This window comes from Ursus americanus, chromosome 30, assembly GCF_024610735.1.
Source record: "Ursus americanus isolate L20-20 chromosome 30, mUrsAme1.1.p, whole genome shotgun sequence".
Taxonomy (NCBI): domain Eukaryota; kingdom Metazoa; phylum Chordata; class Mammalia; order Carnivora; family Ursidae; genus Ursus; species Ursus americanus.
Window position 1 is genome coordinate 17,522,146 of NC_142156.1, and position 27,976 is coordinate 17,550,121.

The following is a 27,976-nucleotide window of genomic DNA, read 5'->3' on the forward strand; positions in this document are numbered from 1 at the left end:
TAAAATCTTTAAAAAAAATTTTTTTTTAATTTAAGATTTATCTATTTATTTTAAAGAGAGAGGGAGAGAGAGCTCACAAGCCATAGTGAGGGGAAGGGCGGAGGGAGAATCTCAGGCAGACTCCCTGCTGAGCACAGAGCCTCAAGTGGGGCTTAATCTCACAGTCCTGAGATCATGACCGGAGCTGAAATCAACAGTCAGACTCCCACCTGATTCCCACCTGATTGAGTCAATCAGGTGCCCCTTATTAAGTCATATTGTAGGAAAGTGGGAATGCTGGTGGGAGGAGCTCATGATGGTGGAAAGGGCTCAGACCATGCTGGAGCTGGGGCTTGAGTGGGGCTCTGATGAAGGCTGTTGCTCTTTAATAAAGGACGCCTGCTGCTGCTTTTTAAAAAAGCCTCTTCCTTTCCAGGAATGGATGTATATGGCTACCTCCTGGCAAGAGAAGGGCGGCTAGAGGATGTGGAGAATCTTGGCTGCCGCCTTTTCAATATTTCTGATCAGCATGCAGAACCCTGGGTGGTCTCTGGGTATGTTTATCTATTCCCTTCTCTCCAGATTTCAGTACATTCTTTGGCAAATTGTGGTTCCTCCCAAATAGCATATAGGTTGGAGACGTAGGTTTAAGAGATAATCAGACTTAGATTCAGATCAAGGTCTTTGACTTTGGACACATTAGTTACCTCACTGAGTCTTTTCTCAGACTTTCTTGGGGTAGGTATCCGCTGAGCTAGTACATCGTGCTCAGCACTGGAGGCCATCGGTGAATAGGCCAGAAGGTGCTGCTTTGTTATTTACCATGGCTTTACAGATTATCTGAATATCTCTCACTTGATAATATATTCAGATATCAGGTTCTTTCCCATAATTTTTCCCTTCCATATCAATATTTCCCTTTAAAAATATTTAGTTTTTTTTTGTTTTTGTCTCCCCCCGCCCTCTAACATCTCAGGTTAAAGCTGTAAGTGTGCTTTGTAATAAGGCTCATGTAGAGGACCTTCTGTTTGGTTTTGAATGAAGTTTCTTTACCATTTTCTTTCTGGTAATGTTGCATTATTATTTTTTTTTTTCTCCAGGTGTCATAGCTTTTATAGCAAACGCTACTCTCGGGCCCTCTATTTAGGAGCCAAGGCCATTCAGCTGAACAGTAATAGTGTTCAAGCTTTGCTACTTAAGGGAGCAGCACTTAGAAACATGGGCAGAGTCCAAGAAGCAATAATCCACTTTCGGGAGGCTATACGGCTTGCACCTTGTCGCTTAGATTGTTATGAAGGTAAGATGAAAAATAGAGATGAATAGTGCGAATCTGTAGGTAATGTAGCATTAGCACTCTTAATTTTTGTTTTTTTGAGAGAGAGAGCACATGTGCTCACGACTTGGGGGTGGGGGAGAGGCAGAGGGAGATAGAGAATTGTAAGCAGGCCTCACCCCAGCATGGGGACTTGATCTCACGACACTGAGATTATGACCTGAGCTGATATCAAGAGTTGGGATGCTTAACTGACTGAGCCACCCAGGCACCCCCAGATGGAAGGTTTTGTTAGGCCAGTAGTTCCCAGACTCTCTTGCATGTTAGAGTACTCTGGGGGTACTTTTAAAAATCCTTATGCCAGGTCACTCCAATACTATCGAAATCAGAATATTGCTGTTGGGAGATGGGCACCAGTACTTTTTTGAAGACCCCAGGTAATGTCAGTGTGTGGACAAGTTTGGGAATCACTGCATTAGGCATTTAAAAAATCATTTTGGGGGGCGCCTGGGTGGCACAGCGGTTGGGCGTCTGCCTTCGGCTCGGGGCGTGATCCCGGCGTTATGGGATCGAGCCCCACATCAGGCTCCTCCGCTAGGAGCCTGCTTCTTCCTCTCCCACTCCCCCTGCTTGTGTTCCCTCTCTCCTGGCTGTCTCTATCTCTGTCGAATAAATAAATAAAATCTTAAAAAAAAAAATCATTTTGGGCTTTCACTGGACCTTCAGAATATATTTTTTTCATTCTCTTTTCCTGGTTTTTGGTGGGGGAGTAGCTGGGGATGGTTTTTTGTCCTATTTTTATTTCTCAAACATGGCTCACTCCTTAATGTGAATCTGTGCTGGCACTGCTGGAACGCGGCATCGCTTGGTTATGTCTTTATTTATTTTTTTTAAGATTTATTTATTTATTTATTTATTAGAGAGAGACAGCCAGCGAGAGAGGGAACACAAGCAGGGGGAGTGGGAGAGGAAGAAGCAGGCTCCTAGTGGAGAAGCCTGATGTGGGGCTCGATCCCGGAACGCCATGATCACGCCCTGAGCCGAAGGCAGACGCTTAGCGACTGAGCCACCCAGGCGCCCCTGGTTATGACTTTATTTTTTAAAAGTTGTTTTACCTTGGGGCAGAAATATTACTCATAGGGTAACTTCATACCCATATGACAGTGTTGGTTGTGGGAACTAGTCATTTCATTGTGACCTCCTGAGTGGGCACGATCAGGGTCAAACTTTGTTTTGTTACATCCTATTTTAAGTTCATGTGAACTGACCCTAGGAGTTCAAAGGAGTGTGCCAGCTTCAGCAACATTTGGTGACTCAGTCACAGATGTTAAAATAGATCTTATAAGATGCAGTTCCTCCAAAGCATATTTTTATAAGAATTTAAAAATAAACCCAGGAGTCTAGGAGTGGCTTGCTCTTAACAGGAAGATGAGTTCAGATTTGAGAAAATTTGGAAGTTGGGGTAAAGAACAAATCTGCTTAGATAGAGAACTATGTGTATTGTGGATTTGTTCTTAAAGTATCCCCAGCACACCAAGTTTTTGGTTCTGGATTAAATTTTTAATCCTGAAACTAACTTCCTAGCCTCTCAGCTGCTTTTATCACGCTAGTTCCTTTCTGCTGCGTGCCTGTTTCACAAGAGCCCAGGAATGCAGTTGAATAATGAACCCCCCACAGTGCTTGGAAAGAGGATGGTTAGAGTCATTGGGGGCAGAGGACCTTCTCCAGGCCAGTGAGGCTTCATGGGTTGCTGGCACTCAAACCACCATTTGAAGTTTTGAAGCAGGGTAACTGATTATGCTCTCTGGTACTTCTTGCAACCTCCAGCCGAGCTTCCTTTATGGGCGGAGGCAAAGGAGTAGTGAAGAGCATTCTTTCCATTTCCTTCTGAAGTTCCAGGAGGGGCTTTAGCAGGGAAATAAAACTGCTCAATAAGTAGTTACAAACAGCCATATTCTGAATCCAGCACATTGCCCTGAAGAGTTAGGTAATTTCTGATTAAGTAACCATAGTGTGTGGTAGAATGTGCACAAATATTATAAATGCTGCTAGGGTGGAGGAGTACGCAGAGAAAATCTGCCAGGGATGCGTGGGTTTGGGGTTTAAGCTGTTTTTCTGTTTTGATGAGAGCTTTGTGTCAAAAAGTACTTCCTCTGTTCTCAAGTTCTTGGCAAGAAGAGTTGAGAGTTGTCTCTGCTTGAAGAGTCCCCATAGGGCATCTTGTTGTGGGTGTGGTAAGACGCAGGAGCTGCCAATCTTGGTGTATTTGGTCCATCTGCTAAGCATTTTCTATCTAGGTTAGGGAAACCCTCAGCAAATGTCTTTTGAGATAACTTTTATGTTTCAAATGAAAAGTTGTCCTTCTTCTTAGGTTGCTCCTTAGGTCCATTAGTAGAAATTACACAACTAGTTTTATAGAACTGGACATTCACTTGGAACTGTAAAGCTCTCCCACGTGAGCCTAGGACTAAAGATGACCGAATTAATAGCTTGTTAAGAGGCAGTGGAACCTTGCGCTTTGTTGTCAACATCATCTCTATTTCAAGTAATGATTAAGGTCGTGTTTGTTCCTCTTAACATTCAGCTGGGCTGCCTACCTGCTTCATTTTACTTATGCCTGTTTCCTTTGCTCACTAAAGGTGCCTTTGCAGTGCATCAGCCTTTTTCTACATCCCTGAAGTGCTTTGGGGAAGAGCACTTCTTATTCCATCAACATACTCTCTAATGTCATCAGAGTTTTCCCCTGGCCTGCCCTTTGTCTGAAGCTTTGAAGGTTTGCAGTTTGGAAGGGTGTCAGGGTGAAAGCATTGCTTAGAATGATAATGTGGTTGAACTTTCTGTTTTATTTTTTCAGGTCTCATTGAATGTTACTTGGCTTCCAACAGTATTCGTGAGGCAATGGTAATGGCTAACAATGTTTACAAAACTCTAGGAGCAAATGCACAGACCCTTACCCTTTTAGCCACTGTTTGTCTTGAAGACCCAGTAACACAGGAGAAAGCCAAAACTTTATTAGATAAAGCTCTGACCCAAAGGCCGGATTACATTAAGGCTGTGGTGAAAAAAGCAGAACTACTTAGTAAGTGTATCTTATTTACTTCCGTTTTGTTGTTAATTGTATAAAACCTGATCTCATTTGGATTTCCTGGTCCCAGCTGGTTACAGATGACCAGACAGGTGTGTGCCTTTTGTAGTAGGTTTGAGCGCATGTGAATTGGTTTATATTTAGCACAACCAAATGTAGATGGCTTAGACTAGTTTGGATTGGCAGTGACTGACTTTTTGAGTGGCTCAAACCAGCTATACTTGGTTGGTACCTGTTCAGCTCACTTTGATTTGGTTTGGGTTGTCCTGAACTACTTTGGGCTGAATAGAACTGGTCTTAGCCAGCTTGAACTATTTCGACCCATCTGGGTTTGCTTATGACTTTCCTTTTAGCTTTGGTTTTTTTAGTCCTGATTGATGATGAATCCTGGGTTTGGGCTGGTTTGGTAAATAAAATGCATTTTGGCTTTTATTTGAACTTAGGTTTAAGAGTAACATTTAAAAAATCAGAACTCAAGCTCCCCATTTCTTAACGGAATAGGAATTCGTATGAGCTTGTTCTTATTTCTTGCCATACCACTGTTCTCTTAAAGATATCTACAAAGAGATTATTGAATTGTGATCACTGTTGTGATTTTGTATATATGATTTGAGAGGGGAGTATATTTTCAAAATGTTGTGTAAAGTAGGAAAATGAGGATCTTTTTCTTTTCAGGCAGAGAACAGAAATACGAAGATGGAATTGCTTTGCTGAGGAATGCACTAGCTAATCAGAGTGACTGTGTCCTGCATCGGATCCTAGGAGATTTCCTTGTAGCTGTCAATGAGTATCAGGAGGCAATGGACCAATATAGTATAGCACTAAGGTAGGCACTTAGCCTCCCATGGGGGGAAGGTCAATGAGGGGAAGAGGAGGCAGGGAACTATGTAATAGGAGTTCCGGAAACCCACACGCTTTTGTGCCCATGGTTGAAAACAGAGTAATAATAGTAATGGTATAAGAGGTATTTGTGAGTTCATAACTTCTAAAAAAAAAATTCGTAAAGTATATCACAAGCAACATTAAAGAACTGTTTCACTCATAAGCAGCCCATATCACTATATCACCTGTTTTCATTTGTATAGATCATCTTCTTGGCCTTGCCCACACATAAACATATTTTTATAGGGTATATGTAGTATATATTTTATATTCTGCTTTTTCAAATCAAAGTATTGTAAGTACTTTCTCATGTTTCTACCTACTGTAGTAAAGAACTTAAGCTCTGAAGTTTGAATATTACCTTCACCTGTTATCTTGGGCAAGTTACTAATAGATTTGTCTATATCTACCTTATTAGGTATTAAGTGATTAAATGAGGATTAAATTATTATTCCATGTAAAGCTCTTAGTGCTGTGCCTGGTACATAGTAAATACTAAATAAATAGTGGTATTCTTACTGTTTAATACAGAAGTGATTTATTTGAGGGTTGTCTGTGTGTCTGTAAGGTTATGGTGAAGGCCTGTCTTTAATCGAGTCTGATCACATCCATTTATTTGTTCAGCAGTTGGATACCTGGCATCTCAGTAACCACTGGGTATGCTGTGATTCTGGGAGCTGTCAGTCTCAGGCATAGACTGATCGATGCCACGTGCTAAGTGCTTTCATAGCAATCTCTAGAAGGCAAGGTGGGAGTCCCAAGGGTGGGGAGCCCTGGGTGGTGTGGGTGAGAGCTGTATGGAGGGTTTCAGAGAAGAGGTTAAAAATCAATCTACAGTTATAGAATTAGAGGTGGAATTTGCTAGAGATTGGACACCTCCTGGCCTTGGTGATAATCACAAAGGTTAGAGGAAGAATTGCTTAGAAGCCAAGTAAATAAATGTTCTGAAGCCTCTGAACTTTGGGGATTTTGGCATGTGTAATGATTTTTAGCCGCTAAACTTGTGTGCCCGGGTAGAGGTAGATTTGGGTCCTGGAGTCTAACCTAGGAGTTGACAAATGTGTTCCATGGTAAGCATGATAATTTTGGTTGACTACTGAAATGCCGAAATGGTTAATCACATCATAAGAACATGAAACAACTTCACTCACAGAAAAATAAGGTGGTTTTTTTTTTTTTTTTTGTAATTTTGTAGCTTAAAATCTGATACTGTTAAGAAATTACATTTGAAATTTTCTGTTAATGGTTGTTTGCTGCTTTTTCATTTGTGTTATCTAGTATCTTCCTCTAGCAGAATGCTGGGGTAATAAGTGTGAAAATGTAAGAAATACGTGGAGAAAAACTCAAATTGAGAATTCTAAAAATTAGGAGAAGACATCTTTTTTCACTTCTAGTGGTGGACTCCCTCGATCTCGCCTGTGGAACCAGAGTTGTTTGGAGAGGCCAGGCGTTAGCAGTTTCTCTGTGACTGGGTGGTCATTTCACTGCCGTGCCAGGGAGATGACACATCAGCCAGCAAGAAGCAAGGCAGAGATTCAGGCCTCTCCTTTGTTTTGTTGTCCCCTAGTTTGGACCCCAATGACCAGAAGTCTCTAGAGGGGATGCAGAAGATGGAGAAGGAGGAGAGTCCCACGGATGCCACTCAGGAGGAGGATGTGGACGACATGGAAGGGAGTGGGGAAGAAGGGGACCTGGAGGGCAGCGACAGTGAGGCGGCCCAGTGGGCTGACCAGGAGCAGTGGTTCGGCATGCAGTGAGGCAGGCGTCAGCTCTGTGGCCACACTGGCCTGCCCTGCTCTGAGCACTTCCGTGGACTGAAGGAGCCCGGAGGAGCCCGCTCTCTGGGAGGACAATGATTCCGCATGTAATTGCAGCAGGGGTCTCTACCCCTTGCTCCATATTTCTAGTAGTGAATTCATTTTTAAAAACTGAGCCTGACTGACCTTCCATATATCTCTATCCTCCCCTGCTCCAGTCAGGGAGGATCGAGTGAGCTCTCTGGGAGGCTGCAGATGTGCCAGGGCTTCTGGGACAGAGTGCTTTTTATATAACTAATTTCTAAATCTGAAAGCTTGAGGAGTAGACAGTGTTTTGTCTGTGACATTGTGGGTGAGTTTAAAGGAGTGACCTATCACCCAGAGCAAGAGTGTCCTCTCCCATGTCAGACACCAGCATGGGCTGGCCCTTTCAGAGAGGGTTTCCTGTTCCGGAAATCATCTTGAGCTGTCCAAACGTCCCTAGTAATCTTGCTTCTTTCTGCAATGTTAGTAATGCCTTAAGCTGACAGTTGCTATTTTGCAGAACAGTTTTCCTATTTGCTAATCTGGTAACTTGCCTATGAGCCTGGGCCGGATCTGAGAAACGGGTGTGACCTAAAGCATGAACAGAGGCACACCTGCGGTAATTAACTAATAAAACTGTTTTTTGTACAGTAATGGTCTTGGGTTGATCAGAATGGAAGCCCTTTATAGATTCTTTTTTTTATTTTGGGTCTCTGATTTTACAGTGCATTGATTCAACCCCAGAATTATTTGCCATAAATACACTCCCTTTCTTCCCAGACTGTTGGGAGCCAGGAAGATTGGGGCTTTGGGTAACACTGAGCTGGTTCATTTATTTGTATTTTTGATTGGTTAAATTCCCCTGGGGGAGAGAGTCTTTGGCCTGATTGTAGCTGTTTCTGCCCAGTTCTGTCCAGGGTACTAACCAAGTAGGTGTCTAATTACAGCATTCTGTCACAGGGTCAGCAGGGGGCGCATTCCCTGGGCTTGGTGCTGGGAGATTTCACCTACCCTCTTGTTTCTTAAGATGCCACGCTTTTCACTGTATCCTTAACTTGGAGGTGAAGGTCGGGAGAATGGCACAGTTAACCTCAAATTCTCACTAAAACAAAATTAGAGGTGGTACAAAATGTGATTTTGATATAAATGGAAAGTTCTGTTCTAAAGTGTAAAAACAGTGGAAGTGTGCAGTAGTTTAGGAGCTCAGAACATGGTAACTGCAACTTCAAATGGGCAAAAATGTTATTGTTCGAGTATCTTTCAGTATGAGACTCAAAGCCTGGGCAGCACCATTTGATCAAGCAGTTTTTAAAGAGACCAGCTGGCAGTTGGTTTCGTTCCAGGTGAGCATGCTGCCAGGAGAAGACACTGCTCATTGGCCTCGGTGCTTGCTCTGGATGTAGCTTCATGACCTCCAGCTTCCTCTTAGTAGCCATCACCAGTCAGTGCATTGGGGAAAAAAGGTGAAACCTCTGCCATTTCCCTGGCTTGGGGAAGAAGCCCAGCCACACCCAGCCTACGTGTTGCCGCATGCTAGGCTTGTCACTATTACCTCTGAGATTCCTATGGGGTCAGGATGTGCCCTGGAGCCCAGGCCCTGTGTATTATTACCTTCCTTCAGCACCAGCATGTTCCTCCCCTTCCCTGGGCTGGCCCTTAGCTCTGCTGCTAGCCCCTGGATCATCCCAGCCCTCTCCATCCCAGCAACACCCTCGGCTGGATCTCTCTGACCCCTCCCACCCACAGGTCCAGCATTTCTATCCTGACCAACATTTTAGGGTCAAAGCCGGGTTGGAAGAGGAAGCTGAAGCTACATTTTTAGCACACCTGATGTAGGATTGAAGACATTCTTGGTCCACATCAAAGAATTGTAGGAGTGTGACTTGAAGGGTGCTGAAGATCTCACCTGGCATTGCTGCTATCACTTGGTCTCACAAAAAAAACCTCATGAGAGCAGGGAGCCCCAGGAAGCAGGGACAGAATCAGGCTGCCAGCTCTGTGGCTGTCTCATTGAGCCACCTTCCAGGAGACGAAGCATCTTGACAAGGAATGGGCTCTCAAGTGCCTGTAGTCACCACAGGTACCCTCTGGTGTCTGGAGTTCCACACACCATTAAGGAAGGGGATATTTTAACTAATCCTGTCCTTTCCCGCCAGTCGCTTCCAGCTTGTTCATAGCACCAATTTGGAATCAGGCTAGGTTCTTTAAGTCCCTGCTCTCCCACTGTCAGAGCTGTGGGTCAGGGGCTGGGTAGTTTGCTTCCGTGGCCTGAGCTCCCACAGCTTCTGGGCTGAGGACGGAATAAGCCCACAAGGAGGTCAGTATGGTGCCCATTGTGTATCTCATTACCATGACCAGGGTAAATGCAAGGCTGCCAGTCTTTCCCTCAGGAATTGAGGATTGGTGGTGTCACTGAAGCCTTGTCTTTTTTCCTCCTGAAGGTCCCTCAGCTAAGCAGGGAGGCAGGGTCCTAAGGAAGGGTGCTCCCTGCCCCCGTCTTGGGCATTCACACTCTGAACCCTTGCTGTGTGCCAGGGACCTGGCAGATACGGCCCCTACAGGGTTGATGTCAGGAGAGCTCTCCTTCCCAGCCTTAGTTTGGGAGCCATGCTCCTGCCAATGAGTTCTTCCTCAGAGAGTGAGACCAGCTTTTGCCAAAGTCTGTAATTCTCAAATTGATGAGGCAGACTGTCAGGTACAGCATCAAACCTGAGTCCAGATCTAGGACCCAGGCCCCGGAGTCTGCATCTTCAGTCACTCCCACCTGGATTTCCTATTCTGAGGCAGGCATTTTCTGGTCCAAATATTGAGAAACCTGGGGGAGGGGATTTGAGGGTCCCAGAAGCTGTAGGCTTGACCTCAGAAGGCCCGTGGGGGCCTCACTGTACAACTGTCTGACCAGGTCTTTGGAGGCCATGCCCAGACCTGCTTGGCCAGCCCTGAGGCCACAGGCACTGCCTGCTGCATGGTGACTGCATTCTCTGTTGGCTACAGGCAGTGAGGCCTGACTCGACAAGCACTTCACCGTGGCCTCCGGGGACCATGGCCTTAGCCAGGCCAGCCAGGAATCCCTGGCACTGGGAAGGCCCATTGAGGTAAGTGCCTCACTAAGGCTTTCCACTTCTCTCTGGAGCCTCTCCACCCTGGGGCAGTGGATGGGTGGGTGGTGCACCAGCTCCCACTTTCCCTCTTGGGGCACAAAATGGCAGGCTTCTGTTGTCTAGGAGCTTCTGAGCTGCTCGGGCTGCACCGCTAGACGGGGCCAGGGTGTGTGGGGTTTTTCCAGATTACTGTGGAGGATGTCGGGTGTTGGCAACACAGAACATGTCACTTCACAAATCACACAGTATCAGCAACACCAGGAACAAGCCAGAAGCCAAGTCGGTCTCCTTAGCAGCCATTAAAACAGTTTAAAAATAAGAGTACCCTCATGCATTGTTGGTGGGAAAGTAAAATGATAGAGCCATTGTGGGGAAAACAGTCTGGCAGTTATTCAAAAGTTGAAACAATTACCGTATGATCCAGCAATTTCACTTCTGGGTACATAGCCAAAAGAATTGAAGCAGGATCTTCAACAGATACTTGCACACCCTTGTTCATAGCAACATTATTCACAACACTGAAAAGGTGGAAATAACCCAAGTGTTATATTGTTGCATGAATGGATGAACAAAATGCAGCATATACACACACACAATGGAATACAGTCCAGCCTTAAAAAGGAAGTCCTATCACATGGCACAACATGGATGAACCTTGAGGACATGCTAAGTGTAACAAGCCAGTCACAAAAGAAGAAATACTGTATGCTTCCACTTAAATGATCCCTGGAAAAGCCAAAATTTATAGAGACAAAGTAGAATGTGGGCGGGGGGGGGGGGGCAGGGAGCAGGGATGGGGAATTAGTGTTTAACAGGGAAAGGTTTCCATTTAGAATGTTGAAAAGGTTCTGGAGATGGATGGTGGTGATGGTTGCACAACATGAATGTACTTAATCCCCTGAACTGAAAAATGGTCAAGATGGTAAGTTTTGTTTATATATATATATATATGGAGAGAGAGAGTTATATACACAGGCACACACATGCATATATATGCAATTATGTATATATACAAACTATATATACACTTTATAACTAAAACCAGTAAAGAAATAACCTATAGTTCTGTCATCCAGACAGCCCCATTAACACATGTATTTGTAATTATGTGTTATATAAATGTACACATAATTTAAAAAATTCGAAGAAAGGTATATAATTAAAAATCTACCCGCTTCCCAATCTCTACTGAATCCCAGTGTCTCTCTACAAAATAAATGTTCTGGTTCTAGCTTTAGAAAGATAGTTTTGAGTTTTTACTTAATGATCTGTATATGAAAGTTACACTAAAGCAGTCATGCTGTCACTCAGAAATTCCTGCCAGATGCTGTCTGTGTGCTCTTCCTTGTTTGACAGTTCCACAGAATTCCATTCTGTGGATGGAACAGTTTCTGTAATCCTTCTGCTGTTGGTGGACACTTGTTTCCAGTTTTGTATATAATTATTACAGTCTGCACTGTCGTGAACATATTTTGGCATTATCTAAAGACACACAGGTCAAGTTCTTTGTAGTGTAATTTCTGGGTCTCAGACTATGTCCATTTAAGGCTTTGATGGATGCTCTCCGATTGCTCTCCAATAGCTTGTTCCCTGCGGTCTCATCGATAACCAGTGTCAAGGGTTGGGGTTTTTTTTCTTACCAGTTTTAGATGTGATAAATATTCTATCATTTTTATTTGCTTGAGGTACTATTTGAGCGATCATCTGGGCCAGGCCACAAGGCAAGCCCTTTGCTTATGTTATCACATCTTAACATACCCCTGAGGCATAAAGAGAAAATGAGGACTAAGGTCCTCAGCCCTGCCTTATTTACACATCGCCGGCCAGACTGTCAAGGGCGACATCAGCACGAGGCAGCTCTCATTTGTCACTTAAATCTTCCAGTGTCTGTCTATAAACAACCCTCTGGTGACCTCTTGTGCTCACAGCTTTTTCCTTCTTTGGGCAAATTCCCAGGAGGGGGATTTCAGAGTGATAGTGCCATAATCTTTTTTGGAATGTTTAAGGGGTCTGGTTGGCTGGTCCTCTGTTCAGTGAATCTGTAAGCCAAGGCTGGCCCTGTGGCCTCCCCTTCTGTCGATGTGGCTTCCCCTGGCCATCCCAGTCTATCCAGGAAGTAAGTCCATTTATTGGCTTCAGGTTAGGGGTGAACCAGGAGCTCCCTAGTCTCTGAAACTCCCACTTGCTTCCCTCAGTGGAGTTGAGAGCTTCTGGTGGACTCTAGGGATGTCTGCCAAGGCATCTGCCTTTGCTTTCTTGGGTCTTTGAGGTTTGGGGCCCCTTTTCCCATAGGACAACCCTTCCTGGCTCTAGGTTGGGGAATGTTTTCTGGATCGAGATCAGACCTCGTTTATTCTAGGGTGGAGGAAGACTATGCTTGAGGTTTATGGTGTGTGGGGGTGTTTGCTGGCTACTTGTGTTCTGAGTCCCTATCTTCTTTCAATGCCCCATTGAAGGAATCCCACTCTCCCCAACAGGAGGGCTGAGCCTGTCAAGGGGAGGGCCTCTCCATCACAAGGTGGAAGCCAGAGGTCCATGGCCTGTCACTGGCTGTGTGGTCATGGGTAACTCTCAGCCTCTCTGTGCCTCCATGTTCCTTTGGAAGAGAACTCAGAGAGTCTGGTTCTGTCTCCCTGTTGTTGGGTGTGGGGGACTTTGTGGCAGTGATGTCAGTGTTCAACACTTGGGTGGAACGTGTGGGAGGGAAGCAGCCTCCCAGGGCTAAACTGGGGATCAGTGACCTACGGGCTGGACCCCTTTTGCCACTGGATCCACAGATTTGCCCTGACCCCATTCAGTGACAGATTTAGTTTTGCACGCTCTATGGCCCAGAGATCATCTTTCATCCATGACCTCAGCCTACTCTGCCCCCTGGCCCCTCTCTCTTATCAGTCCCCTGGGGCAGTGGGAATTTTTGTCCAGCAATTGAGTGGGAGTGGCAGCAAGCAGCCATCTGTCCTGAGAGAGGCCTGTGCCCTCCAGCCTGGGTGGTGCCCAGACTGAAGCCTCATCTTGGACTGGCTGAAAAAGGTGACCCCCGATATCCAACAGGCCCAGCTGCTTCCCACTCCTGTGCTGTTGCTTTGCTGAGCCTGGTGGTATATGACAGGAAGGGACAGAGATGACCCCCTAAGCACAGCCCCCATCTGGAGCTTTTTCTGGAATGGTGAGCATATACTCAAGCCAGGCATGCACTGACAAGGAAGACAGCTTCCCTCAGCTTAGGGGAATCCAAGGGGAGCTACCTTGGAGGTCAGGGCCATGTGGAGACCCTAAGGAGGTCCAGGAGAGCAGCCTCCTATATAAAATAATTCTGCCAGTGCATCAGGGCCCATAGCCTGCCCAGGGGCCAGACAAGTACTTCTTTTCTTTTTAAATAAAAACGTAAATCTGTGAAGTATAGCATACATACAGAAGTATATGAAAACATGTAGTGTTTAAAGAACCACAGATAGAACACACATGTACACTCCTCCCGGGACAAGAAATGGAATGCTTTACAATCCCAGAAGCCCCCCTCCCCCGGGTGCTTAGACCTGATCACAGCCCTTTCCCTCCCTCCTTTCACCGTCCACCCCTCTCCCCTTGCCAGAGTCAACCACTATTCTCAATTTTGTTTTTACACTACCTTTATTTTCTGACCCTGGAAGATCTTATGAACCTTGGGCAAGTGGTGAGCTAATTTTCCTCACTTGTACTGTAATACTGTTACTCAGCTGTTGTAGTTTCACTGTGTCTTACCCTAACCAACACATTCACTTGTTCTTGAACTTAATGTAAGTGGAGTCATGTCTGTTTTTTCCAAGGTGTCTTTTGCTTAATGTTATTTTTAAAATTGACCCATGTTACTGCTGCTATAACTCATTCATGTTTTAATTAATAGACATTTAAGATTTTATTTGAGAGAGAGCATGAGTGGGAGTGGGGGCTAGAGGGTAAGGGAAAGAGAGGACCCCAAGCAGACTCCTTGCTGAGTATGGAGTCCCACATGGGGCTTAATCTCACAACCCTGAGATCATGACCTGATCCAAAACCAAGAGTTGGATACCCAACCGCCTGAGCCACCCAGGTACCCTAATTAATAGACATTTTTAGAACAGTTTTAGATTTACAGAAAAATTGAGTAGTACATAGAGTTTCCAATTACCTCGCACAGTCTCCTTATATCAATATGGTACATTGATTACCATTAATGAACCAAGATTGATACATTATTATTTTTTAAGATTTTATTAGAGAGCAAGAGAGTGAGTGAGAGAGAGCATGAGTGTGTGGGGAGAGGGTGGATGGGGCAGAGGAAGAGGGAGAAGCAGACTCTCCACTGAGCAGGGAGCCCAACCCTGTGCTTGATCCCAGAACCCGGGACGATAACCTGAGCCGAAGGCAGATGCTTAACCAATTGAGCCACCCTGGCCTCCCGATACATTATTGTTAATAAAAGCCCATTGTTTATTTACATGTTCTTAGTTTTTACCTGATGTCCTTTTTCTGTTTCAGGACCCCCACGATCGTACATCACATGTAGTTATCACGTCTCCTTAGGCTCCTCTTGGCTGTGAAAGTTTCTCAGACTTGATTTGCTTTCGATGACCTTGACGATTTTGAGGAGGACTGGTCAGAGATTTTGTAGGATACCTCATTCATTTTTTATTGCAATGTGATGTAATTTCATTGCTATATAATAATGTATAATATTCTAGTGTATAATGTATGGTTTTAACACTCACACCTTACTAATTCTTCCATCAGTGGACATTTCAGTTCCTGATTTTTTATTTCAAACAGTGCTGCTGTATATACTTTCGTATGTGTCTTTTAGTGCACATAAGCACACCTTTCTATAGAGTTATACCCAGAGGTGGAATTGGTGGGTACAGGGCATGGGTATGTTCAGTTTTACCAGTTGTTGTCAAACTGTTTTCCAAAGAAGTTGTATAAATTTACAGGTACAACTGCAGTCCTTTGGGGCGCCTGGGTGGCTCAGTTGGTTAAGTGTCTACCTTCGGCTCAGGTCATGATTTCAGGGTCCTCAGTTTGGGCTCCCTGCTCAGTGAGGAGTCTGCTTCTCCCTCTCCCTCTGATCCTCATCCCCACTTGTGCTCTCTCTGTCTCAAATAAATAAATCTTAAAAAAAAAAAGACAACTGCAGTTCTTTATCTCACTTCCTCACTAGAATTTGATATTATCAATCCTTAATTGTTTGCAACAGAGTAGATGTGAGATGATACAGTGATTTTAATTTACATTTTCTGTTATATAACAAGATCAAATATCATTTCATATGTTTAGGAACTGTGTTTCCTCTTCTGTAAAATCGCCCCCCCCCCCATTCTTCTGTTGGGTCGTTTATTTTTCTCTTTTTCATTCACAGAAGTTCTTTATATATTCTAGATATAATTCAGAATGGGAGTGGCAAAAATCTTCCAGTTTATGGCTTGCCTTTTCATTCTCTTTATAATAGCTTTTTTTTTTTTAAGAGTTTTATTTATTTATTTGTCAGAGAGCACAAGCAGGGGGAGAGGCAGGCAGAGGGAAAAGCAGGCTCCCCGCCGAGAAGGGAGCCCGATGCGGGGCTCAACCCCAGGACCCCAGGATCATGACCTGAGCCAAAGGCAGACTCTTTACTGACTGAGCCACCCAGGCAGGTAGGGATCCAATTTTATTCTTTTTTTTTTTTTTTTTAAAGATTTAGTTGTTTATCAGAAAGAAAGCACAAGCAGAGGGAGAAGCAGGCTTCCTGCTGAGCAAGGAGCCCGATGTGGGACTTGATCCCAGGACCCTGAGATTATGACCTGAGCTGAAGGCAGATGCTTAACTGACTGAGCCACCCAGGTGTCCCTTTATTGATTTTTTTTCATTTATATTTAAACATGCATCACCACCAATTATTGCAAAACTGCTTCTCTCACTGACCTATGAAGCCAGCTGTGTCCTAAGTCAGGTGTTCCCAGATAAGCGCATCTGTCTCTGCACACTCCCTTCCCTACTGTCAGTCCATTTTCTGTCCTAGCACCTGCACTGTGCTGTCTTAATTACTACCACTTTATAAAAATTGTCGGTATTTGGAAAACCAAAGTGCTTTGGGTATTTTTAGCTGTCTTACCATAAAATTGTTAGTTTCAGAGGGTCAAATATATATATATATATTTTAAAGATTTTATTTATTTATTCGACAGAGATAGAGACAGCCAGCGAGAGAGGGAACACAAGCAGGGGGAGTGGGAGAGGAAGAAGCAGGCTTATAGTGGAGGAGCCTGATGTGGGGCTCGATCCCATAACGCCGGGATCATGCCCTGAGCAGAAGGCAGACGCTTAACCGCTGTGCCACCCAGGCGCCCCCAAATATATTTTTTAATTTAGATTCACAATTTTCGAAAGGGCATATGGTAAAATTTCCTTAGTGTGCCTTTCTTCTCCCAGTTCCCTCCTCTAGAAGTGACTATAGTTAATAGTTTTCTGTGTATTTCTCTAGAACTAATCTGAAGTTGCCCAAGTTTGTGTGTGCATACCACCCCACTTCTTGCAGCTGCAGAGTTCACCAGCAGTTTATTTAAAAAGCAAACTCTTAATTTTTTTTTTAAGACTTTGTTTATTTGAGAGAGAGAGAGAGAGAGCACGCACAAGTAGGGGGAGGGCAAAGGGAGAGGGAGAAGCAGCTCCCAGCTGAGCAAGGAGCCAACATGCAGCTTGATCCCAGGACCCCAAGATCATGACCTGAGCTGAAGGCAGACCCTTAACTGAGCTACCCAGGTACCCCCGAACTCTTAATTTTCAATGAAAACTGTTTCTTAGCAAATCCTGATTTATACATATTGAAGAGATATAAATGTTAAACTTTATATATACTTAGTCCTAAATCAAGTCATTTTGAGTAGTTTCTGAAATTACAAAATATACTTTATAATTTCTACTCATTTTGTTGGAAAAGCAATCAGTATTGCTTCCCCAACAGTTCGTAGCGGACTGCTGGACACATTTGTGTCTCTTCCTGCTTCAGGGAATCACATTAGTGGCGTGGATTGTTTTTCAGAACAGGAACGTCTGGGTCATGCTGAAATCTTTCAGAGATAGCGCAACAGGAATAACAAATTTAGTATGTTCTTAGAGTGTTACTATTAATTATATTTGGGGTTGCCTGTCAGCTTCTGTTATCCTATTTGCTCTTTTATTTTTTCTGTTGATTTGATAGTGTTGCCCGTCTGTCTTCTGCTTGCAGTGTGTCTGCATCTGTGGCCGACTGGTAGCTTTACTGTGCTTCTGGACGACACAGGCCCCAGGCCACTTAGAGCAGTGACCTCTGTGCCCATCTAGAGTTTCCCTTAGTGTGAGTCTGTTGGTGAAGAACTCTGTTCTTGTTTGTCTGAAAATATCTTTATTTTACCTTGATTCTTCAAATACTGTATGTTTTTTCCAGGTTTAGAATTCTAGGTTGCCAGTAATTCCTTTCAGCCCATGAAGCCACCATTCTGGTTTTCCAGCCTCCACTGATCCTGTGAAGCCAGCAGTGTCACTCCCGTAGAGGTAAAGGGAATGGCATTTTTATTTTTTCCCCATCTGCTGCTTTTAAGATTTTCTCTTTGCCTTTGGTTTTCTGCAGTTCACTGTACCTTGTCTACTGCAGGATTTCTTTTTATTTATCCTGTTTGGGGTTTGTTGGGATTCGTGCATCTGTGGATTGCTGTCTTCTCTCACTTCTAGGAAATTCTCAGTCATTATCTCTTCAAATAATACCCTTCTCATACTCTTGTCATCTGAAACCATGATGAGATGTATGTTTGTCACCTTTCTCAGTCTGTCTTCCAGGTATTTTCATCTTTCTTCCATATTTTCCAGCTTTCTTTCTCCGCTGCTTTCTGGTTAACTTCTTAACTGTCTTCCACTTCATTTGTTATTTTGCTGTGTCCACTCTGATGCCACATCAGTCTACCCAGTTTTTAATTTTGGTATTTGGGCTTTTTATTTCTAGGATTCTATTTGATTTTCCTATCTGCTCTATATGTTCACTTATAATTTCCTGTCTCCTGCAGATTTTCAAGTAGGTTTCTTTTTTTTTTTTTTTTTTAAGATTTTTATTTATTTGAGATAGAGCGAGAGAGAGAGTGAGAGAGCACCAGCAAGGGGAGCGGCAGGCAGAGGGAGAAGCAGGCTCCCCACTGAGCGGGGAGTCCAATGCTGGGCTTGATCCCAGGACCCGGGATCATGACCTGATCCAATGGCAGACATCTAACCAACTGAGCCACCCAGGCACCCCTCAAGTATGTTTGTTTTTCTTTATTTTTTTAAGATTTTATTTATTTAGTTGAGAGAGAGAACGGGTAGTGGGGACAGGCAGAGACGGGGGGTGGGGGTGGGAGAGAGAGAGAGAGAGGCAGGCAGACTCCCTGCTGAGCAGGAAGCCTGATGTGGGGCTGGATCCCAGGACCTGGAGATCATGACCTGGGCTGAAGGCTGATGCTCAACTGACTGAGCCCCCCAGGCGCCCTGTTTATTTTTCTTTAAACAAAGTAAGCCAGGGTGTTTTTTGATATATATCTCATACTTCTAATATGTGAAGTCTAGATGGATCTGTAATCTTTATTTCTGCTGCGTCTCACTCATGGTGCCTTATTTTCTTGTGTACTTGTTTAGCTTTTACTGTGGGCTGTTTTGTAAAATAATTGTGTAGATCTCCTAAGACATAAAATGGAGGTGCCTTCCTCTAGGGAGGACTGGCATTTATTTCTGCCTGGGGCTTAGGAGTGCTGTCTGTGACTTTAAATTCATAGACTACCCCTAAGATACAGTTTGGGCTGCATATCCTCGAGAGCCAGTGCTGCCTACAGCCCTTTGAGTTTTTGGGAAGGAGGGCAGCTTCATTTCTGGTTTGCCTTTATCCTGAGGTGTTAGCCCTTTGGGATCACAGCTTAATGTCCTATGAGGCTTCTAACTTTTGGTGGGCCCTGGATTTGACTTTGCCTTTTTCACTCCGTGAGCTCCCCAAACCCCTGCTCATGTTTTCAGAGCTTAGCTTATTTGGAGAGGTAGATGCCACAAGGGGAAAAGCAACCTTGGAGATTCTGATGATCTCTCCTTGCCGCTTCTTAGATTTTGGCCTGGAAGTTCTGTACTGTCTTGTGGTTTTTTGATGCTTCTATGCGGATTAAAAAAAAATATTTATCCCAGCATTTTAAAATAAACTTTTTATTTTAGAATATTTATAAACATATGGAAAAATGAGCACATGGCGTGGAAGGTTCCTGTATTCCACAGACCCAACTTCCCCTAACTTTAACATTTCACAATAATATGGTACGTTCGTCACAGTACTTACACATTATTATAAACCAGTATTTATATGTTGTTAACAATTAAAGTTCATAGTTCATTCAGACTTCTTTGGTTTTTGCCTCTTTCTGTTCCAGGATCCCATCCAGGATCCCATATTACATTTCGTTGTCATGCATCCTTAGGCTCCTTGTGGCTGTGATAGTTTCTCAGATTTTCCTTTTCGATGACCTCTGCAGTTTTAAGGAGGACCAGTCACGTATTTGGAGAATGTCTTAGGGATTTGTCAGATGTTTCCTCTTCGATTAGACTGATGTTATGTGCTTTGGGGAGGAAGACCACAGGTAAAATGCTACTCTCATCACTTCATATCAAGGGTACATGCTCTCAAAATGACCTCATTTGGCTGAGGTAGTGTCTGCAGGTTTCTCCACTGTGGGTAACTTTCCCCAACCACACTGCCATGTACTCTAGGGGAGGTCACTGGGCACCACTGCTACTTACGGAACGGGAGTTAGGGTTCACGTCCATGAGGACAGAGTTATCTACAGAAATTACTTGGATTTCTTCTGCATGGGAGATTTCTAATCTCTCCTATTTATATCAGGATAGACTCATGGATATTTATTTTAAACTTTGGATTATAAGCCAGTACACCATTATTTTGTGCTTAAATTTAGTTTTGGCCATTCAGAGCTTTTTCGTTTGGCTCCTCTGTCCCTTTGACATAACCCCATCTTTGATCATTGGCTTTTTGTTTGTTAAGTACTTCTGTACTTCATGACACTACAGTGTTCTCCAGGCGTGTGTTGTACATTTTCTGCCCTGGCCCTGGAATCTGCCATTTCTCTAAGATTTGATTCCTTTCATTGGAGAATGGTTATGAGGAACCTGAAACTAAGTATGCTCATTGCTACTGCAGTGTCCTTGCTTCCTGGCCCCCTCAGTTGATGGTGCAAGGAAGTACACAGACACATACACCTAACTAGAAATATTTCTTTTTTTTTTTTAATATTTTATTTATATTTTGACAGAGAGCACAAGCAGGGGGAGCGGCAGAGGGAGAGGGAGAAGCAGACTCCCAGCTGAGCAGGGAGCCTGATATGGGGCTCGATCCCAGGACCCTGGGATCATGACCTGAGCTGAAGGCAGCCACTTAACCGAGCCCCCCAGGCGCCCCTAGAAATATTTCTATATAGGATCATCTATATCAGTATTAAATGAAATATTAATTTATGCTGGTATCTCCAACCGTAATTCATTACGTGAGTCATTCTAGCCTTCTCCCCTTGCTTATCTGTAACCTCCCGCTCCAACAGTGAGAACACTGGCTCCCACCATCCGCCATCTGTATCACAGTATCATCAGTTACTCTGTGACCATCATTATCGGGAAACTTAACTTCCTCCTGTTTTTAAAAAATGAATGATAGAATATTGTACACACTGTCCTGCACTTGAATGTTTCACTGGCAGACATCATCGACTGGGTATCATTCCTTGCTGGTTCACACAGATCGACCTTGTATTTTTGAAGGTTGCATAACGTCCATGGTATTAATGTCCTTAGTTTATTCAACATCTTTCCTATTGATGGGCATCTGGACTATTTCGTTTTTTGTACATAATCCTACCGCAGGATTACGTTGCTTCTGTGAACATGTGGGAGGTTTTCACTAAAGGGAAGTGCTTGATCAAAGGGTGTGGATGTTTAAAAACCTCAGTGATTTGTGCAGTTGCCCTCCAAAGCCTGGGCCAGTTGATACGCTCACCATCAGCATGAATACAGTTTTCTGATGCCAGCTGCAAGGCAGAGATCAGTACCCGTCAACCTGTGGTTTTTGCCAATCACGTGAAGGGAATTTGCTCGTTGTCATAGGCACAGCAAATGCCTATGACAAACTAACTCTAACTCTAGATAGGTGTATTTTGGTCCAAATTTTTAACTTTTTACAGTCAATTTATCCCTTTTCTCCTGGGATTTTGCGTCCTGCTTGGAAAGCCTTGTCATCTTCCATGATCTTAGTACTTTTATGGTTTTCTTAAAAAACCCCAGACATGTAAATAGGCATAACGAACACCCGCATATCTAACACTTGTGTGTTGTTTTTTTTTTTTTTTTTTCAGATTTTGAACTTTGTATACACCACACTTGGTTTCCACTGTGCCGAGGGATTTCTGTCGATATCTGCAGTTCTAGTTTACTCATTTTCACTGCTGCCGAGTCCTCTAAACCCGTCTCAAAGGCACGTACCTGTTTCCCTGCTGCTGTTGGTCACTTCGGTGGTTCTGATGCTTTTATACACATGCTGGTGTGAGTCTTCCAGGACGCGTGAGGACTCTCTAAGGTGGTGCAGGAGTGGGCCCGCCAGGCTGTATGGTGAGGGCGTACAGAGAGCTGCCAGAGCACTTGTTCTGCGGCGTAGAGGGTGGTTCTCCACCTCCTTGGTGTCACACGGCCCGTTTGTCAGCTGCTGGGCACGAATGCTGTCTCACAGGGACTTGGCTGGTAGGGCTGTACATCTCTTATTTAGAAGCCATTCACATACTCTTTCGTCTGGGTCATTTAGCGCTTTTTTCCTTTTAGGGGTATAGTTTCATTTTTCAAAAATTTTTTTTGATGCATTTGCAATTGATTCGGTATAAGGGGGATACAGCTGTTTTTTTCAAGATGACCAACAACATAGCCAATATCCCGACTTTCACCTACTAAAATGAAATGCCACCTTTCTCACACTGTGCATTTAACCTGGAGCCTTATATCTGAGGGGTTTGCTACACTTCCTTGCTATTCTTTTTCTTTGTTCTTGTTTGACTAAAATGTCTGCTGGTATTTTCATTTATCATTAATATATGAATTACATATTACCTCAAGATGTCAATTCCCCCTGAATTATTAAACTTCCCTAAGAACAAGATATTATCGATCTTAATAAGACTCCTGGGGCTTTTTGTTCCCTTGTAGGCATTGTCCCATCTGTTGCCTGACTGCAGACTGTCGACAGTGCTGAGTAGTGGGCTCTAGTGTACGGTGAGTGGAATTCTGGTTGTATCAATACTTCTGGTTTTTCAGTAGGTTATAAAATGGGAATTATGGATACTGCTTTTTTCATGTCAAGAATGGATGTTAGTTTATCAAATATTTTTCCATCTCGTAGTCGCTAGGACTTGTGTTTTTTGTTATTAGGTTTATAGAATCATTTATCCTTGCCTTTTTTTTTTTTTTTAAATGATACAACAGTCAGTGTATTTGGAAAATAGGGAAATCCCTCACCCCAAACCCATGCCTGGTAAATAAGCACTAAATAACCATCAAACGGCTGAATTCTGCTACCTGCTGCAGCCGCTCCAGTTCGCTCTTATCTATTCACAGTAGGAGTGTAGAATTTTACATTTTCTGTCTGAATAGTATGAGAAGCATCTCTCCATTGGTACAATCTCCAAGCTACTGACAACTTATAAAATCATCTGATTATCTCTGAAAACCCAATGACAAGACACTCAGCTTTCCCCGTACTTGAGTCATGTGACACACGAACAGACCTCCTCCCCAGAAAGTCAAGTCTAAGACCTTCCCCACCAGAAGGTAAAAACCCTTCGGGGTGCAAGGCTGGAGGCCCTCAGTGCCCATCACCCAGCCCTCCCACTGGAGAACAGTCAGCACCACACTGTGAACTTATCTTAGAATAGATTTATTTACCTGAAACCATGTCTGTGCAATGCTTGTTACCAGCACAGAAATAGACAACTGATCTCTATTTACAGTCTAAAGTCAAACATGCGTTGTGATAAATTGACATTTAGCATTTTATTAAGATAAATGCATCACAATATTCGTATTGCACCAACATCTGTCTACTGCTTCTGATTTCATTAAATAAGTTACATTTAATACAGTGCAAAATAGCTGCACACTCAAAAAAATAACTGAAGCTATGAACTGGAGGCCTACATTCTAACCTTTCAACGCCTGTAGTGTTTTCAATAAATTTATAAATAAGCAAACTGTACAGGGCCAATTAAAAAGTAGCACGTTTAAATGACACCATAGAGAAAATCTGGCTACTTACAACTGAAGGCATGCATTACAATTGAATATTGTACATTTATATAAGCCATGATATTTTGCACAGAGAAACATGGAGCCTTGGCTGATGGCTTCTAAGTTCTTAGATAAGGTTTCAGAACCTCATTCTTCTTGCAGCAAAGAAACCAAAGTTCTCTGGAGAGGCTTTCTGATTCATTAAGCTAAATTGTACATTTGTAATTATTATTTTGATTTAAAAGCTAAACCCCGTTGGTAATACACATTTCCTCCACATAACACACAATGAGTTGGGGACTTTTTTCTACTTTTCTTTTTCCCCCAACATCAATCATGCAGAGGGCTGGTAGATGTGTTGCTAAAAACGCACATGCACGCAACCGAACACCCTTATATTTCTGCAAAATGGTTTAGGAAGCGGTTACTCCAGTATTGCTGAAAAGGAAAGAGAGAGGAAATCAGCTTTAGAAATATGGGGAAGAAATGTTAGACTAACTACTTAAGATTAATAAGTGACAAGGAATAGTGAGAAGGAATATTCAGTTTGACCTTTTAAGATTTCAAGACTGGCATTTCTGATTAACTGTCCCTTAGGGGCTGCCTACACAGGGTAGCAGCTAGAAGCACTGGCTTGACAACACGGGCCCTTCATGTCGTTTGGCTAAAGAGCAAAGGCCACCCTGGCTCACAGAAGAACCCCACCAGGCAGACATATAGTCGCTTCAGATGTAACGGAAGGGAGATGGGCAAGAGGAGGGAAAGTTCTCGGTTAGCAATGCAGATGGTAAGGAAGGTGAAGCAGAGGTGAGCAGGGTGGCAGTGTGTGAAGCCTCTGGCTCCTCCCTTTCCTTTCCCTTCCTCCCAGGGTAGCCCTGCCCAGTCCTAGAAGGGGAGCTGCGGTCCTCACCCTCTCTTTGAAGAAGGCAGGCTGGGGATGCTGCACGGTGGTGGCTTTGACAAAATTGGTGGTTACGTTAAAAAGGCTGCCTTAGCTCATGGGCACTGCAGACTGCTCCGGTGGTGGGTCGCTGCTTTACAGACACCGAGCTAATGCTTGTGGGTCTCCTATTCCTGAGGTCTGCCACCTCAAAGACACTCGGGGCCGAGGCCCAGTTTGAGGGTGGCGTGGTAGCAGCTGCTCGTGGGGGAGGCTGGCACTGGCCCTGCTTGTCTGGGAGCTCGTGCAGCTCGCTCTGCACAATGTGTCACTTGCACTGTGCAGATGAAGAATGAGCCGCTGGAGTGGGATCCCAGCTGGGGGACATGTGAGATGGCCATCTTTTAGGCAAAGCCCTAGCAAAGAAGCTGTGCAAGGCCTACCTGCCCATCGGTGAGAACATGGACACATTTTGGTGAGTCTGAAAATGACACTGCCCTGTCCTGATGGTGGCAAAAGCAGAGGCCGCCTGTGCCTTCCTGCGGGTGCTGGGTGAGGCTGGGTCTGCGCACCTGCCCCTCAGTGTAGGAGGCCTGAGGCCAGGGATGTGCCCACGACAGTACAGTGGCTGAAGAGAGGGGCTCACGTGGGCCTGTTTCTCAGCAGCAAAGCCTGAAGCAGAGCTGATAAGGGGATGCTCCCAGCGGCCAGGGCTGAGGGAAGTGGGTCCCTTAACCACCTCTGTGGCTGGACAGGCCTGAAGCTGAGAAACCACAAGACGAGCCGGGCCCAGGCCCATCTGGGGTGTGCAGGTCTCCGACAGAAGCAAACCACATCCAACTTCTTTTGTAAAGGCCACTACATCAAGGAACCAGATCAGGAAAAGCTGACTGGTAAGTCTGGTTTCCACTGAATAGCACACCACCAAGCTCAGACATCCTGTCTTGGTTTGCAGCCAAGGTGCACTCATTGCATTTCGTCACTCAGCCGGCTTCTTTTTACGCCAAAATCGGCAAAACCTACCCTCCTCCCCACTATGTCCTCTGCCATACAAACCAATCTCCCTTCCTCAGAGGCCTTAGTGAGTCAGGCCGGGACTTCCATCCCCTTATACTTGGACCTGGGAAGTTGGCAGCACCTTGCCCTGCTTAATAATATCCATTAGGGGCGCCTGGGTGGCACAGCGGTTAAGCGTCTGCCTTCGGCTCAGGGCGTGATCCTGGCGTTATGGGATCAAGCCCCACATCAAGCTCCTCCGCTATGAGCCTGCTTCTTCCTCTCCCACTCCCCCTGCTTGTGTGTGTTCCCTCTCTCACTGGCTGTCTCTATCTCTGTCGAATAAATAAATAAAATCTTTAAAAAAAAAAAAAAATCCATTAACTTTTCCCCAAACACTGAGCCTTCATATCACATCTTGGGGCTGGCCCCAGTACCTTCACTAGAACAGTCAGGGCCCCACAGGGAGGGAGCTGCTGCCTAGGCCTCCTTCACCCCGGCTCATGGTTGGTTGCTAGCAGAGCCGTGCCCTAATAACTGTGCTTTCTCGTACCCTGCAGAAAGAGAAGACAAATCTCAGCTGCAAAGGGTATGACCCAGAAGGTGAAAAAAGGTGGCCACCTATTTGAGACAAACCTACGGATATGTGAATTCACTGGTTCAATTATTTCCTTTCACTAGGTTTTTACTTGTTCATGAACAAGTAGCAAGACCCTGGGATGAGTCCTTGCAGCTAGCAGACACCAGAGAACCATGAGTTTTTGAGAATCCTCATCTTGGCATTAACAAAGGCAGCGTTCCCTCAGCCTGTCCCTTGGACCAAAGCAAAACGAGTTTCTCTCCCACCAGGCCCTCCTCAAACATCCGGCTGAGCCACTGTCCAAGGCCGTGCATGGAGTCTACATCACACCTCGGGTCGGCTAACCCACCCCACGTGTGCACAGGTCCCACGCACCGTTCACTTGCTACTCTTGGAGACATAGAGCACAGCAGTACATGACACAAGGGATATTTTCGTTAGTGTCACAGCTAGCTCACTCGGTGGCAGTCACCTTTAGGCTAAAGCATCAGGATTCCAGGGAATACTCACGTTAGTTGATGGATGTTGGAAGGCATTGGAGGAAAACACCATAGTTAGGACAGTTAATGACCTACACACGGTTGGTAAGACTGATCTCGAACATGCGCAAACATTTATCCTAGTAACCATGGTGCTGGTTAGTGCCACGTTCAAATAAAAATAGTTCTATACAATATGTTCATTTGGTCATGTGCTATTTACAGATTTTTACAAAAAACACACACACATATACACACATACACACACTCCCCCTTATGTTCTCTACACCAGGCTAAAACAGGCCAGCAGAAACTTGCAAACAAGTATCATGGGTGACAACCGGTGCCTGTGTATTAATTCCTACAGCTACCTATGCAGCAGAACACGATCCTTCTCCTCGAACACAGTACAACTCAAGTTCTGAGCTAAGAACTTCAGAGAAAATTGGACACCTCTGTTAGATAGTTCAAGCTAAGCCACTTAAAAGTTAAAAACAAGACAGTTATTTTTCTGTCCATTTAAAATGTTTTATTTTCCTTTTTAAACTAGATTGTGAAGTGCCACTGAAATAGGCAATGTTGGCAGAACAATGTCTGTTACAATAAAATACATTAGACATTTAAATAAATAACCTTAAAAACTACGTGGGGGGACATGAACCCAGTCAATTGAATCTGGAACAATGTTTTCTGCACAAGCGAGAACAGGCATACCTCTTGTTAAGACTGATGTAAACAGAACCATCGGAACCCTACAGGAGAAGCAGCCGAGCGGGGCCGGGAGTGGGGGTGGGAGTGAACGGGGGCTGGGGGGTGAGGGGAGTGGCAAACCAAAAAATACTGACTGAGGTAGCAGTACTCTGCTCAGTGCAGAAAAATTGGCTTATGAATAATAATTAGACTGTGATCTCAGATTAAATCCAGATGATCATGCAAAAGACAATACATGCTATTTAGTTTTAGAAAAAAACCACACACATTCATTTCCTAAAATCTGCTGCCAATTAATTTGCTGACAATGTCTGCTGGCTCAACTATTTTTTTTATACAAGGATGAGTATTAAACAGAACACTGTACATGCTTTTTCATCTACAAAAAAATATTTGCATAAAATAGTGTTAGTTCTCTGTACATGTCAATGGACACTTTAATTATGTGTATAAAAAAGGAAAATCTTGCCCCACTGGAGTCAGAAAAGCAAAACAAAATCTAGAGTATGAAATCTCCTTCACCAGCCAATATGTTCATGTGAAAATTCATCAGAAATAGACAGTTGCTTTAAACAATAAAAAAATTAATTGATTAAGTTAAACATCTTCTTTATGTAAAACTGTCAGTCAAGACCAAAACATATCACTAAAGTTAGTGTCTGTGCTATAGACCCAGATCACTAGGGGCATTATGAGCAGCACAAACGGCCAGGAAATCCCATCGGTGCATGCCGAGAACGAGCAGGATTTGGTGGCAGGCTGCACACACTCTTTACCAGGTTCCAGGTAGTTGCGGGCCACAAACTTGAGTGTCTCGTCCATTAGAATCACAGGCAAGGAGATTTTCAGCACCATCAGCCACTGGGTCAAATTCAGCGGTGTGATCTGGAAAATAAGCTGAAATACAAAGAAGCTGTCAAGCTC

The 27,976-nt window shown here is 44.2% G+C and overlaps 2 protein-coding genes across 15 annotated transcripts in view; one reads left to right on the forward strand and one right to left on the reverse strand.

Annotated features, from left to right (window-relative positions):
• ANAPC7 (anaphase promoting complex subunit 7) overlaps positions 1 to 25,658 on the forward strand; it is a 39,469-nt gene extending 13,811 nt beyond the window's left edge. For 3 of the 13 annotated variants that reach the window (XM_087857382.1, XM_087857381.1, XM_087857380.1), the window contains 8 exons: positions 416 to 533; positions 1,080 to 1,276; positions 4,107 to 4,331; positions 5,013 to 5,163; positions 6,787 to 10,095; positions 14,599 to 17,622; positions 18,167 to 18,356; positions 19,291 to 25,658. In XM_087857382.1, coding sequence (XP_087713508.1) covers positions 416 to 533; positions 1,080 to 1,276; positions 4,107 to 4,331; positions 5,013 to 5,163; positions 6,787 to 6,976 — 881 coding nt within the window. In that variant the 3' untranslated portion in view covers positions 6,977 to 10,095; positions 14,599 to 17,622; positions 18,167 to 18,356; positions 19,291 to 25,658. The remainder of the gene's footprint in view (positions 1 to 415; positions 534 to 1,079; positions 1,277 to 4,106; positions 4,332 to 5,012; positions 5,164 to 6,786; positions 10,096 to 14,598; positions 17,623 to 18,166; positions 18,357 to 19,290) is intronic. The other 10 variants (XM_087857377.1, XM_087857375.1, XM_087857376.1 and 7 more) reach the window with 10 other exon arrangements.
• The window catches only part of ATP2A2 (ATPase sarcoplasmic/endoplasmic reticulum Ca2+ transporting 2), a 56,520-nt gene continuing 51,584 nt past the window's right edge, over positions 23,041 to 27,976 (reverse strand). The window contains exons 20-21 of one of the 2 annotated variants that reach the window (XM_087857361.1): positions 26,373 to 27,949; positions 23,041 to 23,844 (exon numbers count right to left, since the gene is read on the reverse strand). In XM_087857361.1, coding sequence (XP_087713487.1) covers positions 27,680 to 27,949 — 270 coding nt within the window. In that variant the 3' untranslated portion in view covers positions 23,041 to 23,844; positions 26,373 to 27,679. The remainder of the gene's footprint in view (positions 23,845 to 26,372; positions 27,950 to 27,976) is intronic. The other variant, XM_045777133.2, reaches the window with a different exon arrangement.